The sequence below is a fragment of the Chiroxiphia lanceolata genome, chromosome 1 (assembly GCF_009829145.1).
Source record: "Chiroxiphia lanceolata isolate bChiLan1 chromosome 1, bChiLan1.pri, whole genome shotgun sequence".
Classification (NCBI taxonomy): Eukaryota; Metazoa; Chordata; class Aves; order Passeriformes; family Pipridae; genus Chiroxiphia; species Chiroxiphia lanceolata.
The window spans coordinates 88,418,057-88,432,306 of record NC_045637.1 but is presented as its reverse complement, the minus strand read 5'-3'; the positions used below and the strand labels follow the sequence as shown (position 1 = coordinate 88,432,306).

Here is a 14,250-nt window from a genome sequence, read left to right as displayed (position 1 = left end):
CACTGTGGATAGTTCACAGTAATTTTCTCAGCCAGAAGCAGTTCATAAGAACAGTGGCCAGTAGACCACTACTGCTCATGATGTCATAACAGTTTTGAATTACTTGTTTCTCTTTAATTTGCTGTAGTTGAAACTTAGCAATAACATTCCAGTATGCAGTGGAAACTGAACTTTGGCATCTCTAACATTATTTCTAGTGAATAAGCCAGTCTACTATACTCATTTTTCTTCAAATGGAAGAGTATAGTTGCTGCTTTATCCCATTGGTTAGAAACTTTTATTTTGGTACTTGAATTTTCTACTCAGTTTTTAAACAGAGATAGCTTAGTGTCACAGGTATGTTATTGGATATCATTATTATCAGCTGTGTAGGGTATCCTTTCACTGACTTAAAGATGAGACAGTAGCAATTCTACCTGTCTCTATGCCACCCCTTTCCATGTGGCAGCATAAGCATTATAATAATCTAGCGTTCTCACCACTATTCAGCTGGCTTAGTACACTGCCACACCACTGCTCCTGTGAGGTTTTTGAGAAAGTTTCACAGTGAGAACTGTAAAAGATGTGGGCTAGAGTTTCTTTCTAATTAGTAAGAGATGTTAAAGTGGTTTTAGACAGCACATAAACTATGGCCTTAGAGTGAAGGACCACTATTAATTCCTTTCTCACAGCTCCTTAATTTACTCAAAAAAATTGTGCAGACTTAACAATTCCACACTTTGGGTAAGAAAAACTGCTTGAGTTCATGTCTACAAAGTATTAATTGAGCTACATTTGAACTGCATGGGATACTTGTAGCCCTCTGTATGCTGTCTGCTTCATGACAGCAGTTCGTTTTTTCCCAGTATCATTTAATCTGAGAAAGAAGAGTGGCTGCTGTCAGACTAAAGGATTGAAGCATCACCTTAATTCTTCATGTACATAATTATTAAATTGCAGACTAGTGATGGTAGTGCTTGTTTAAAGAGTTATGCTGAAGCTCTTCCTTAGCTTGGAACAGGTATAATCAAAATTATCATTCACTGATTATTCCTGGAATGCATGGTGCTAAACAAAATGTTGCAGGTGAAAGCTCTGAATTCAGGGAAGTAGCAGGGAAGCCAAACAATAATGTGGGCTGGTTGTCCCATTTTTCAGTGTGCCTGATGTACTGAGCAGTAAAGAGTCTGTTCTCTTTTCTCCTCCAAAGGAAGGACACTGCCTACCTCATAGGAGTGACACAAGGGCTGTTTCAAGAGTGTTTTGAAGTTATTTGAGACTTGCACAATATGCTTCCATGGAGATAGTAAGACATAGCACTAGTGTAGCTTGCTGGCAATTGCATACATAGATCCATACTGTACCAGTTCAGTCCCCTCACTGAACAGAACTCAGCAGCTTTACACTTAGACATTTCTAAAATTCACAGAGAAATTGCAATTAACTTACAGAAGAGAGCAAAGCCAGAAAGATCTCCTATCTTCTGCAAAAGCTTATGGGCGGGCTAAGTAACATTCTTCGGACATTTTTCCATTTATCTTTTCAATTTTCCCAGTGACTTTTTTTAATCAATTGATACAGATGATTGTTTGTGTTGCTACAATCAACAGTCAGTTTAAGAATGACTGATTGTTTTGGATGATTAAGTTCAGATGTACTGCAACTGAAGTGTTAAATTAACATTTAGGTTTTTACCTGCTGACTTCCATTTATAGGTGAGATCAGATCTCTTTAAAACAGCTGCAGGTTTTTGTAAATTATACTTGATTTTTTTTTTCTTAGCATTGTGTAGCTTTTTTTTTTTTTTAATAAAGCATGAGTATGGCACCAAAAAAAAGGCCTTTTCCTTGATAAGCAACCTGTACTTGCAAATATGCAAAGAGTGGAAAAAATACTATTCTTAAAAAGCTGCTTTCTACAAGTGTAGTTGGGATGGAAATAATATTGAGCAAATACTCTGTTTTGGACAGTGGACTCATAATTAAGATTAGAATTCTTCATAAGAATGAGGGAGGGCCCTGGGAAAATGTTCAGTAAGTTCTTGAATCCTCATCTGTTAAAACTGAACCATAGTCCCCTACATTTCTAGAAGGAATAACCTCCTGTTAAACCATAGGCAGTGGAAAAAGGATTTGTTAAGATGCTTAAAGGTTGCTGAAGCACAAGGTTTTTTAATAAGGCCAAATCCTTATGGCTTTTCCATGAATGCTGTTATCTGACCAAACAAACATGACATTCCAGGCAGTAATTCTGACAGTAGCAGTTCCAGCAGGTGTATTGCATCCAAACAGAATGAGGTAAGACTTGCAGGGAAAAAAGCTGACAAAAATGGCTTAAAAATAAAGGATGCTGGGACTCCTGTATTTTTGAAATATATCTCTGGATAAATAAGGAAAAAATTAAAAGCAGATGTGTTGATGTATTTTTAAGTCCAAGAAGACATAAAAATAACTCTGAAATTTGAAGCCTGCCTCATCTTTCCCTGAAAAAATCAAGATAGGTTTTTAAGATCTCATCTTGGTATCTCTTCTTTCTAAACCAGTTATTGCAGTCTATCTATCTGCCTGTCTTTTCTGTCCCCTCATGTAAGTACTCTTGGCTATAAATTTATATTAGCCAAGATGCAGTAATATTTCAGCATTACAACATCCCAGTCCTGTAACTGATGAGGAAAAGCTGAAACTTAATTTGCCTTTCCTCCTCCCTCTCTGTCTGCTCAGCTGACATGGAAACCACAACTTGTCCTGCCTTAACTGAGTTTTCCCTCTGCCACTTAAATTCACATAATGAAACCACCACTTAAGAGCTGGCTCTTTCACACAGCAAAGAGAATGCTTGGAGGTGATGTACTTAGTCTCACAATTGTCTGAATAAGGGAGATTTTCAAGATGATCTCACAGTGTATATTCTAGTAAAGAAGGTTCAGTCCTGCCCTGCAGGGCCTGGATGGAACTACACAGTGTAATTTTCATAGACATGAAGCTGCTTGATGGAGCATGTGGGATTAAAGCCTTTACCCTGGAGATAAAATACAGTACTGGGTTCACTAGATGGAAATTGTTGCAGCCAGCAATACCCAAATCTGCCAGCTGAGGGATCTCCCAAGCCTGTGACAACTGCTCCTCATAACAGACAAGTACAAGAGAGCTTCTTTAGCCCCTTCTCAAAGAGCAGCATCTACATGGATGGGTTAGAGCAACTGTGTCTAGCCTTTCTTAATCATTCCTTGCTGTATCTTGGTCACCAGAGTAAATCTGAGCAATATATTTTTCTGTGCTTTTCAGAAAATAATTGCCAGATATGAAGCTTGAAGTCAGAAAAGCTGTAAATGGTTATGTCTTGCATTTGCTTCCAGAAACCATCAGGGCTGTAGCCACCTGCAGTGTCAGTGCACGGTGTTGCAGAGACAAGGTTTATAGGGATGCTGCATACACACTGCCTCTGCCACCTGCTGTCTTGGTGCTGGTTCCACAGTCAGGTTTCCTGTGGTTAGAGTTGGATTAAATTGGACCTTTTAACCCCATATGCACCTTGACCACAGTCAGATAAAAAGAGTTCTCATTCAGCTTTTCCATGAAGGCTGGATCAAAGAGCCCAGACTGTTCAGAACATTGAAGCAGCTTCCTTGCCTGAGCCTGGATCCACAGGACTGCAGAAGCAAGCAGGAGACACAACCTTGCTAGGACAGCATGCTTGATCCCAGTCACAGCTGGCAAGTTTTCCACCCCTAAGTTTTCAAGAGAGAAGGAAAGAAAGAACACACTGTTTTCTTTAGCAAGGAGGAAAGTCTTAAAATACCCTATTGGAGGTTTCCAGTGCAAAGGAACTGCTAGAGTCTGATGACTGTTACATACAGTGTGGCAAACGTGGTCACCAAAATAACAGGTTATATTTAGATGCAAGTTTAAATACCCTAAAAACACTTGATCATGGAGTGTGACATTTTCTTTAGAGCCAGTAGTTAAGACTTAGCTAATGCTTGGTTGTTTGTAATAGTGCTTCATTCATGGAGAGTGGAATTAATTTCTCACAGCTGAAAATGACATTTTGCCCTCTTAATTCTAACTTGCTGCTGCTGCAAGCAAGCTGGAAAGCAGGAAGCACATCTTGCTGTTGGGCACCATGGGAAAGCTGGTGCATGAAAGAGAATTTAGCTTGTATTTTAAAAACTATGCTACACTCCTCTCCAATGTATTAGTAGTTTGATAGGTTCCCTCAAGGTCCTCTTGAGACTGGACTCAGTCTGCTCCTGTTTAAAGCATCTCACTGGGTGTCACTGTTCCATTAGTTAGGTGCAGTGCTCCTTGTAGTTACTCATTTCCTTCTGTGACAATCCCCAAGGGCCATCACCTCTCATTCCTATTCTGCTGAATTTATAGAATTGCACCAACCCAGATGTCACTGATTCCCTACAGTGGAAGTAACTACTTGCCATCAGGGATCTGCTAACAAACTGCAAAACATCCCTCAGCTGCAGTTCAGTATAACACTGCTAGAAGGAACTGGGGGAGAGGCTGCTATTACTTTTAATTAAGTGTTGTTCAGATTAAGTACATTCATTTTTAAGCAGGTGTTTTACAGCTGCTAAAGACTCTTTTCTTTCAGAAAAGGAGTTCAAAACTGTCAAAGAGGTGCACTCACCAAAAAGTCAAATGCATTAAAGGCAGCATGTGGCTCTGCATCCTGTGCCAGAACATGTTACCAAGAGGTGCACATGTTGCTCAGTTCTCCAGATCCCTCTCTTTCCCTCACCTACAAGCTCGTTTTCTAACAGGCTGTGTCTCAGATAGCTGTGCTAGACAGCCCCTGTGGTTTTAACTCCAAAAGATACTGACAGATAGTGGCCTAGACACGAGCTCAGAAATCAAACTCGCTGTGCTGTGGTGCAGGCTTCACAGACTGCTGTGTGTATGCAGGCAGGTTGATACTCTGATTTTCTCTGACTGTGGAGTATAATGGACCTGATACATGTAACCTTGAAGCCTCGGTCACACAGGCACCTTGAAGGCAGCAGATGAAATGGTGTTAAACGTCCTGCCACCAAAAAGACTTTCTGGCATAGTGTGCAAATCCGGGAATATTGGATCCCACTCAGCAGCAGTGCATGTGGTAGAACATGGGAGGCCATGTGCTACCTCCTCCCCAGCTGCTCCCTAGGAGCCCTGTGCATCAAGTAGGGTTGCGCTTCACTAGAATTAGAAGAAAACAGCAATGATGAAGGTTATATTTTTTGTCTAGAGCCAGGTCACCTTCCTGTTCCCAAGCAGAGGTCATGTGGTAAAGCTTGAGTTGCAAATACTTGGGAGAAATACTGGTTAAAGCAAGCCTACATCTCACAAGTAGCACTACCATCACCCAAAAATAAGATACAAATATTTCTTTTGTGTGCAGATTCATTAGAAGTCAGATGCTGCTCATTTAAAACAAACCTAAGCTGTAGGATCAGGAGATGGGAGGAAGCTTAACAAATCAATTGCTTTAGTTACCCAAACATAACTGACCTTGTTCCTGCACCCACTCCCTGTCTGGAGGCAGGGGCTGATAGTGCTGTGTGCGCACACTCAGGAAGGACCATTTCTTTGCACATTTGCTGCCAAGAGGCACGTTTTGCTGTTCCTCATGCCCCAGCTGCTCAGATCATGCCCTGTAGTAGAGCTACCGACCCTCTGGCTGACATTTTGTCCTAACCTTCACACATTTTTATGAGCAGCACGGCTGCGCTCCACGTGTGGTTTACAGGCTAAAAATTACCGGCGGGAAGTCAGCCCATAGCCGTGCTGGCCTTTACTGCATTAACCTCTGCCTCCAAGATTATGAAAACAGATCAGACCTTTCATGATGAAAAGCCTTTTCTCCAGCAGATTCCTCTTATTTACAGCCTCCCATTAACTGATGTTCGTAAGCTGCTTCACAACCCTCTGCTGAAAGGCTCTACAGAAGTTCAGGCGCTTTCACAACAGCGTATTCCAAACACCCATCGTCCAGAGTTTCCTCATACACTCCTGGCAGTTTTCCCTGACAAACAAGAGACAAATCTGGCACAGAAGAAATAAACTAGCACAGCAAAGAAGAAAGCTATTTTCAGTTCCTACTACTCAGAGGATTGCTACGTTTACTGCATTACTCAGTGAGGCTGGGTGAGCCAGAGGAGTCTTCCCACTTACTACTGTTTAATATATGAAAAAAACTGCTTCCCTTTTGTGAGGATCTTTTTTTAGGCTGAGGGGGGACTTGAGAACTGAAGGTAGGAGGCAATACTAGAATTTTAGGAAAGCCTCAACAATATTTCTCAACTCCATTTAGTTTCACCTCTACAGGGTGATTTCAGATGCGTCCTGAAATGAAGGCATCTTGGCACCTTACCTAGCAATACTCGGAAGGTTTTCATTTCCATAGAGAAACCAATCAAGTTTTTTGTCTGTGTGGCACCCCATTAACACACTGGGATGTGTGTGCAGGTTATATGCCACTTACCTGAGGTGACACTTGCATATATCAACATCAAGGCAGATGCTCCTATATCTGTTGGGCATCCCATTCTGTGCAGTAACCTGCCAGCAGACTGCTGCCAGCAGTGCCTTCACTGCTGTCTTGGAACAGGCCAGCTGCCCTCTGACTCTCCACTGTATTTCTCCCAAGTATTAAACCACTTAATTTCCTTTTTAAAAACGGTATTTCTGGAAAAGTTTCATAAACATCTTTTTACAGTGCTGAACATGCTGCTGCTGCTCACAAACACAACACACCCACAACCTAACCTTCGCCCCATCCCTTGCTTTAAATAGGCCTCCATGCCCAGGTGAAGCCACTGATGGGTCCTGGCAGCACACAGGGATGGTGCTCTTGCAGCTTTCGCACCTGTAGAGGTGCAGCTGGTGAGACATCCTAAATAATTCTCTCCCAGAGCACTCCTCCCTATGCTGTGCCCCCCTCCCAGTCCTCTGATAGTTCCCAAGCAAACACGTGAGTACCACTGGACGAATGAGTCCCTCACTTGTCCTAGGGCTAAGGGCACACACCACTTGTGTCTGACACCCACTCAACGTGTGGGAGAAACACCTTGGGCTTACTTGGTATAAATCATCCTTTCAGAATTGTCGAGAAGGGGCTAAATCATCTCAAACTGCATTCCCAATACACAGTCCTCAGCTGAGGGGACTAGGAAAGACACCATTGAGGTCATATTGAGAAAGGCCAAGAGGTATGAACTTGCTGAGTGCAAGTCTGTGCATCTGCAGGACATGCTCTAGACATACTAGATGAACAAACCACTTTTCCTGTTAATGTTCTTCAAAACAAGAGGAACAGGCTGTGACCATACACCCACTCAGCAGAGCTGTTGGCTCAGGAACCCCAGCTGTGCTGAATCTCCTGTCATTTTAGAGATGTTTCCATTTTCTCTAATCCTGTGATCCAGCATGGCACTAATTTCCAAAGACTAGGGAAATCCAGCAGCAAATCTGCAGGTAGCTGCAGTCACCGGTTTCCAGACAGTGACAATATGCTCCTGGATGTTTGTTTCCCCTGTTCCCTGTGTGTGCATGTGAGGACATGGAGCAAGGAGCACAACTCCAGTGTGGGGCTGGAGGCCAAACCCAGGAACTCCAAAGCACACCCAGGAACTCCAGAGCACACCCAGGACTCAAAGTCCAGGGGTCACCACAGTGAAGTGAAGTGGTGATATGCCACCAACCTGCAGTGCACACACAGCCAGGTGACTGATCACCTCCCCAGGTCAGACACCGCACAGGCAATCCAAGATGCAGATACCAGTCAAATCATGCCATCCCACTTAGGCTAGATACATACCTTTTCCTACACACACACTTCCCTCTTCCCCAAACCTTGGACCATTTTTCATGAAACATTCAGCTCCTCCCTAGCATGAAGGAGGTTTTCAAAATCCCCCAAGTCAATTCCTTTATTTAAACAGATCGGAGCACAAAACCCAGCATCTCCCTCATTGCCCCTTTCGCTGTTGCAGCACAGCCCCTCCCTTGCACAGGTGATTACAGTTAGTGCCAAGGAAGGGGAATAGGGGGGAAAATATTTTATGCAGCTCCTTGGCTGGAGGCTCAGGTGACCCATGACACCAGAAGATGGTGGTGCATTGTACAGGTTTTACTCACTTCCCTCCCTGATGTTGGGTACTCCAGTACTCAGGTTCTTGGAAATGCTGCCGTGGCCCCTTTTTGCACAGTCCAGCAGTTAAGAGATGTTCTGTCAGAGTGGGTGATAAAAAATGGTGCCAGTTAGACTGACATACAGAAAGTGCCGATTATTCTCTGCTGGGGTCTTGTCTCCCTTTTACAGGTAGTCCTAAGCCTCAGGGTTTCTAAAAGTGACATTTTCAATCCCACTGTAACTCTACACAAAGGCCTAAAGAATACGGCATGTGTGACTCCCCAAACCGGAGACTTGCGAAGAAGGAAAAGTTTCAAGTAAACTTTTACCCCTTGCCACCTTTGTTAGTTGAATTCTGACTGATTTTGTTTGAGAAAGGCTTTTTTTCAACAGAACAGGCCAAAACACTGTGTTAAATGTCAACAGCAAATTATTTCTGATTGTACTCACTTTCTGAAGACGTTGGTGTAGGCATTCAGCCCTCCCATCCCTCAGATTCTGGCTACTTTTTGACAGCTGGATAATGGAAAACAAATACTCTTATTCCTTTCTCTTTACCTGTTTGCAATTCAATAGCAGCAAAGATGCAAAAGATGCTCCAACCAGGGTCTGCATCTTGCTTTGGGACAGCCAGTTTTTACCCAATCCTGCTATCTCCAGCCCATTCCCATAGCCCACAGCTTCATACTCCACACTTGGGAAAAAACCCCACTCTCCTGGTGCCCCTCGCTGCCAAGGCATCCCTGTGGTGGCACAGGACTTACATCTTCCCCAAACCTTAATGCTCTGGGCTAAGTGTGTGGCCTCCATGCCTGAGGCACTGCTGTGAGACAGATCCACAACACAGGGGCTACTCTCTGTCCATGTGGAGATTTAGCCTGCAGCTTTACCTTTAAACACAGTGGGGAAAAAAATCTTTAGGGAATGAGGCAAGGAATCAGCAAGTTGGAGGAAGCACACAGAGACACCACCACCACCTCCCCACCTCTCTGTTAACCTGATGTTTCAGGCCAGATCTGCTGCTGGAGTTGGTGTGGGGAGGAGTGGAGGCAGAAAGAGGGAAAGGGAAATGCCAGCAAGGAGCAAAGTTCAGCTGGCCCTGCAGGGTGTTACCCTGTCAAAGGCCAGAAGAGCAGGGAAATTCCCAACTTGTGAATAGTCACTGCAAATTGAGGTAGAAGGAGAAAAGGGCTGGGCACAGCAATTATACCCTTCCATGGCCAAGAACCAAGTGCTTTCTAAGTCATCTATTTCATAAGTAACTAGTCACAGTCACTTCCTAGCCACATAAACTCATCCCATTTGATTTTACACCTCCTGACAGGTCCCCACACCACTTGGATGCAAGCTTCCCATCAGTCTCACGAGAGGAGAGGAGACACAGGTCAGTGGGTGGGAGAGGGAAGATTTATTTTCTGCTGGTTTCCTCCCTCAGAAATCATGCCTCCACCCCCTCAGCCCACCCAGAGAGTCCTCAGTTTGGGGCAGAGCTGGCTAGCTGACTGCTTTTCTTTGAACCTGGCCCTCTTAAGGGAGGAGGGACCAGCTCCTCACCAGAGGAAGTGCTGAGGAATTTTGACATCTGTCAGGAACGTGCAGGAGGCTTGAGGGAGGAAAGCAGCAGCAGTTCACCCCAAGTCTGTCTGTCTCATTCTGAACCTGGTTCAATTCTCTGTCAGAAAGAGCCATCGCAGCAGGACTTAGGAAGATGGGGATGCTTCAGCTTCACTGCAATTCCCTGGCCTCCAGAGCTGGATAGACAACTCAGATGATTCTTTGGCTCACTGTCCTGTGAAAGGCATTTTATTTATAGGAAGGCATATAAAATGCAACTAAGGCAGCTCTGACAAGCTAAAATAAAGGATTTCTCTCTTTGTGACACATGCACGTGGCTTTTGAATACATCCCAAAGAGTTCACAACCATAAAGACTTATGCAAGAAAAATACTACAGTGGCAGAAACCTACTTAATTTACACAGAAAGCAACTGATATAGTGTTAATCACCACAGCTGGAAGGACACTCACTTACGTGACCATGGGGCTACAATTAATAATAGAAAGGAAAGAGAACCCTGACCCACCACCCACGCAGGAAAATCAGCATCAAAGTACTTTCCTGTTGTATTCGGCTGCTCTGTCGAGGAACTATACCAGGAGAAAAGCAGCATTTCAAAGGGGCTTGACTACTAGAAAATGGCGGTCAAAAGGAACATGCATTTTCAGAGTGCTGCAATCATCTGCAACTCAAACTCAGATCAACCGAAGGAAGAGAAATGCTGATGCTACTGGCACAGATAAGCTCTGGCTTGTACATCATCCTCCAGCAGAACTAAGTCTGAGAGCAAGTTACAACAAACCCACAAGAAGAGCCACGTCCATTTCATAACCTATAATTTTTAAATATAACATTTTATTGCTTAGATGGTTTGATACAGAACAAGTTTTACTTTTTATTTTGAATTTGGAAGTACTGTACAACTGAATAAAAAGAGGAATAAAAGTACCAAAACAAATGTGTGATTCTCTGTTCATGTGGCATAAACCAGTCTTGTACACAATTCGTAGCAGCAGTTTAAGTTCCCTTTAGAAAAATATGAATTCTACACATTTATTACTGTTTCCTGCATGGGATGAAATCACTAGGATTAAAATTCCTTCGTGGAGAGAGAGAAGAGAGAAAAAAGACACAGAGAGAGAGAAGATGATGAATCATTCTGAAAATGGAATCAGACTGTCACATAGCCCCCGAAAGTTATTTCACAACAGCCTCAAACAAGGTTCTCTCTTTTTTTTTTCCTTTGTTTATTTTTCTTTGCGCTTTCACAGTCAAGTGCTTAATGTAGTGATTGAATTATCTCCATGTTAAGTCCATTGCAACTCAGGAAAAAGCATTTTAGAAGATTTTTTTTTTGTTTTGTTTTGTTTTTTGTAAAAGCCCTGAGAGAGGAAAAAAATAAAAAGATTCAAACAAAAATCATATAGAGACAAATTAGCTGAACATGCAAACTAAAGCCTAAGATTCACCCATAGTTTAAACACATTATAAATTTCACAGTTTAATATTGGGGGAGGAGGGGAAACAAAAAAAAATCCCAACAACAGCAACAGTTCTCAGTCAAACTCAACTAATAAAAATGTCAATAAAATGTGGCAAGACCTTATACTCTACTAGGATATAGATAAAGGCTAAATAAAGCTTTAAATCAATAGTGATTATTGCTAGCAGATGTCCCGGCAGGATGCTGGGAATTAATTACTTGCTACATTGTTCTGCAGCATATAGTTTAGTAATGGCTTCTCCCCCACAGTATTGCGCAGTTTAGTGTGGAGAGTTGCAAAAAAAAAAAAAAACAACCAAAAAAACCCAAAATAAACAAACAAAAAAACCAAATGACAAAAACCAAAAAATACCCAAAATAATAATAATAATAATAATAATTATAATTATAATAGTAATAACAATTTAAGGGATGCATGAACTGGTTTTAATTAAGTAGAATGCACCTGGGTAGAGTTTCAAATGAATCACTGGTTGTGATTGGTTTATCTATATCTGGCATTAGCTTCGTTTCAGAACTGGTTCAAACATCCCTATTTAAAAATTAAAAAAAAAAATCAACCACAAAAAAATAGAAATCACATATACCTCAACCATTTTTTCTTATTCTATTTGCAAGAATATTACTCAAGAACGCTTCTCTTCCTCTCAATTCTGGACAGTGAGATTTCAGTCTCCAGAAATTTTACGAGAATTTTAATATATAGATAGATATATATAGATATATATATTATATAATATAGACTGGGTTCGAGGCCCACTTCCTCCATGTCTGGTGAGAGCAGGAAAAGCAATTCTGCGGGGGGAAGGAGGGAGGGTCACAGTGCGGGCTGGGCTGGGCTGGGCTGCAGTGGTGGAATAGCACAGTGAGGCTCCGGCAATGCTATTATGGCTCTGTCTGTCCCAGAGGTCATGACTGAAGGACAATTAACAAACAACAATAACGACGACAACAACAACAAGGACAACAAAAATGCTGTGCACTCCTAAAAATGCGCAGCTACAGTAGGATACATTTCACTTAACCCCTTCAATATTGGTGGCCAGAGTGTCACCTGTTGCCGGCAACAGGAGCCATACAGAGAAATTCCAGCTGCCAGCATTAAAGGGGTTAAATTACTGATATGAAATTTAGACGCACACCTTAAGTCTTCAAGCATCAACCCCAAAATCTCAGGAAGAATTTAATTTTTTTTTTAATTTATTTTATTTATTTTTAACATGTCGTATATCTGTAGTTTTATTACCAGTAGTATTTTCTTGCTCTAGAACGTGACAGTAGCAAGATGAGGGTAAGGCTCGCATTTCTCTCTTGCTTTCAACTGGAAGACGGAATAACTTTGCTCTTTAAGTAACACACGCTATCACCAATGTGATTGCAACAAGACTAATCCAGCACTCGCAGTGCCTTTCTCACGCACTTGGAGGGGCCTGGCGTGGCCCCGTCCTCGCACACCTCTCCTCTGATACTCACACACGCACCCACACGCACACACTCACACCCCACCACGAGTGAGATGTACCCCTGCACAGGTGGGACGATACCTCGCTGGCCTCCACTTGACTCTCTGGTCAGAGGAAGGGTTTCATTTAAAGTACAGTGGAAGAGCTGCAACACAGGAGAAGGAGGAAGAGGAGGAGCAGGAGGAGGAGGAGGAGGAGGAGCTGGTGAAAGCGTTAAGTCAAAAACACTTGGAGAGGGGATCCAAGCTGCGCTACGCATCTCTGTGGGCAAATATTGCCCATTGGTTTCTGCTGACTGCAGAGACGAGCGAACTGATGGATTTATAAAATAATAATAAAATAATAATAATAATATACTGAAGCAAATCAAACATATGTAACAGCAGGTGCATAATTTCCATAGGTTACGTTGCTATGTAACTCTTCTCTGTACACATGCTCAGTTCATGACGGCCAGAAAAAACCCCTAGGATTCAGAAGACCATTTCTAATGCTGAAAAGTGGAAACAAGCATGAGGTTGAAATTCATTGCTTTTGGCTTGAACCACTTTGAACACCTTCAACTGCCACGTTGTTCAGGCCTCGAACAGGCTTAATGCTCCACCGTGTGGCAAATGCAAGAACATCTACTGAGAAAAAACAATAAATCAACATCTCCTCTGCATCTCCTCTGACTATTTCATATGAAATTCACATCATTTTTCTTCCAGTTATTGGCTGTGGTATCCAAGGGCCTCCCACCCCACTGCCCCCATTTCCAGCTCAGAGAACAAACACAGCGACTATCACAGATATACAAGAACAAGCTCACACACACCAATACAAAAGGTAACATTAATGCTTAAATGAAAAAGGGTCCTCTCCAAATAATTCTTTAAAATATTAAAATCATTTTTGAAAAAATCTATAATACCAAAAGATCTAATAAAGTAGTAAGGCACTCAAATCAGTATATACTGTAGTCTCTTGCATTATTATACTGAAAGGCATATGGCACCGCGTCCAGTCTGCCATACTCTCCCCATAGCTGTAGGTCGCTCTTCCAAAATGAGACTCCAGAAACCTTGCTCTGCTGGCTTCGGTTTGCCTGCTGGGATGGGTCCAACCTCCTAGCAAGTCATTCAACCCCCAAGAGCTGAGGTGCACTGTCTGCAGGGGCAAGGATGTGATTCATGGGAGATGGTGTGTTGTGCATCTCCAGCAAGTCTTGAATGAAACCTGAGGGCCTCTCGTGCTCGGAGCCACCCCGAGGTTCCTGGTCTTTTGCGGTCTGTTTCTGTGCGCTCTTGGTGGGCTCCATGAGGCAGGTGCCGCTCCTCTCCTCTCCGCAGGGGGAATCCATGGCCATGCCGGCCAGGGACTCATTTCGGCTTCCCATGAGGGGTGTATGGCTACCGACAGCCCCCGCGGAGTCGCACTCGTTTTCTGAGATGGGGTTGGCGCCACTGTGATTGGACTCATTTTCACTGTCTTCTCCACACCTCGACTGGGTCTCCTCCTTGTCACTCTCCTTCCCGTGGTTTCGGGCATTTTTGACTTTCTGGTGTATGCGCTGGTGACGAACCAGGCTGTGCTTCAGAGTGAAGGTCCGTTCACAGGTTTGACACTTGTAAGGTCTCTCAC

At 43.0% G+C, this 14,250-nt stretch overlaps 2 protein-coding genes across 10 annotated transcripts in view; one reads left to right on the top strand and one right to left on the bottom strand.

Annotated features, from left to right (window-relative positions):
- The window catches only part of SSR1 (signal sequence receptor subunit 1), a 24,605-nt gene extending 13,991 nt beyond the window's left edge, over positions 1 to 10,614 (top strand). For 2 of the 4 annotated variants that reach the window (XM_032685656.1, XM_032685649.1), the window contains 2 exons: positions 9,428 to 9,487; positions 9,783 to 10,614. In XM_032685656.1, coding sequence (XP_032541547.1) covers positions 9,428 to 9,487; positions 9,783 to 9,807 — 85 coding nt within the window. In that variant the 3' untranslated portion in view covers positions 9,808 to 10,614. Of the gene's footprint in view, positions 1 to 3,263; positions 3,286 to 9,427; positions 9,488 to 9,782 lie in introns of those variants that run through there. The other 2 variants (XM_032685664.1, XM_032685669.1) reach the window with 1 other exon arrangement.
- RREB1 (ras responsive element binding protein 1) overlaps positions 10,496 to 14,250 on the bottom strand; it is a 124,747-nt gene continuing 120,992 nt past the window's right edge. For all 6 annotated transcript variants that reach the window (XM_032685590.1, XM_032685608.1, XM_032685617.1 and 3 more), the window contains one exon: positions 10,496 to 14,250. In XM_032685590.1, the coding sequence (XP_032541481.1) occupies positions 13,745 to 14,250 (506 nt within the window). In that variant the 3' untranslated portion in view covers positions 10,496 to 13,744.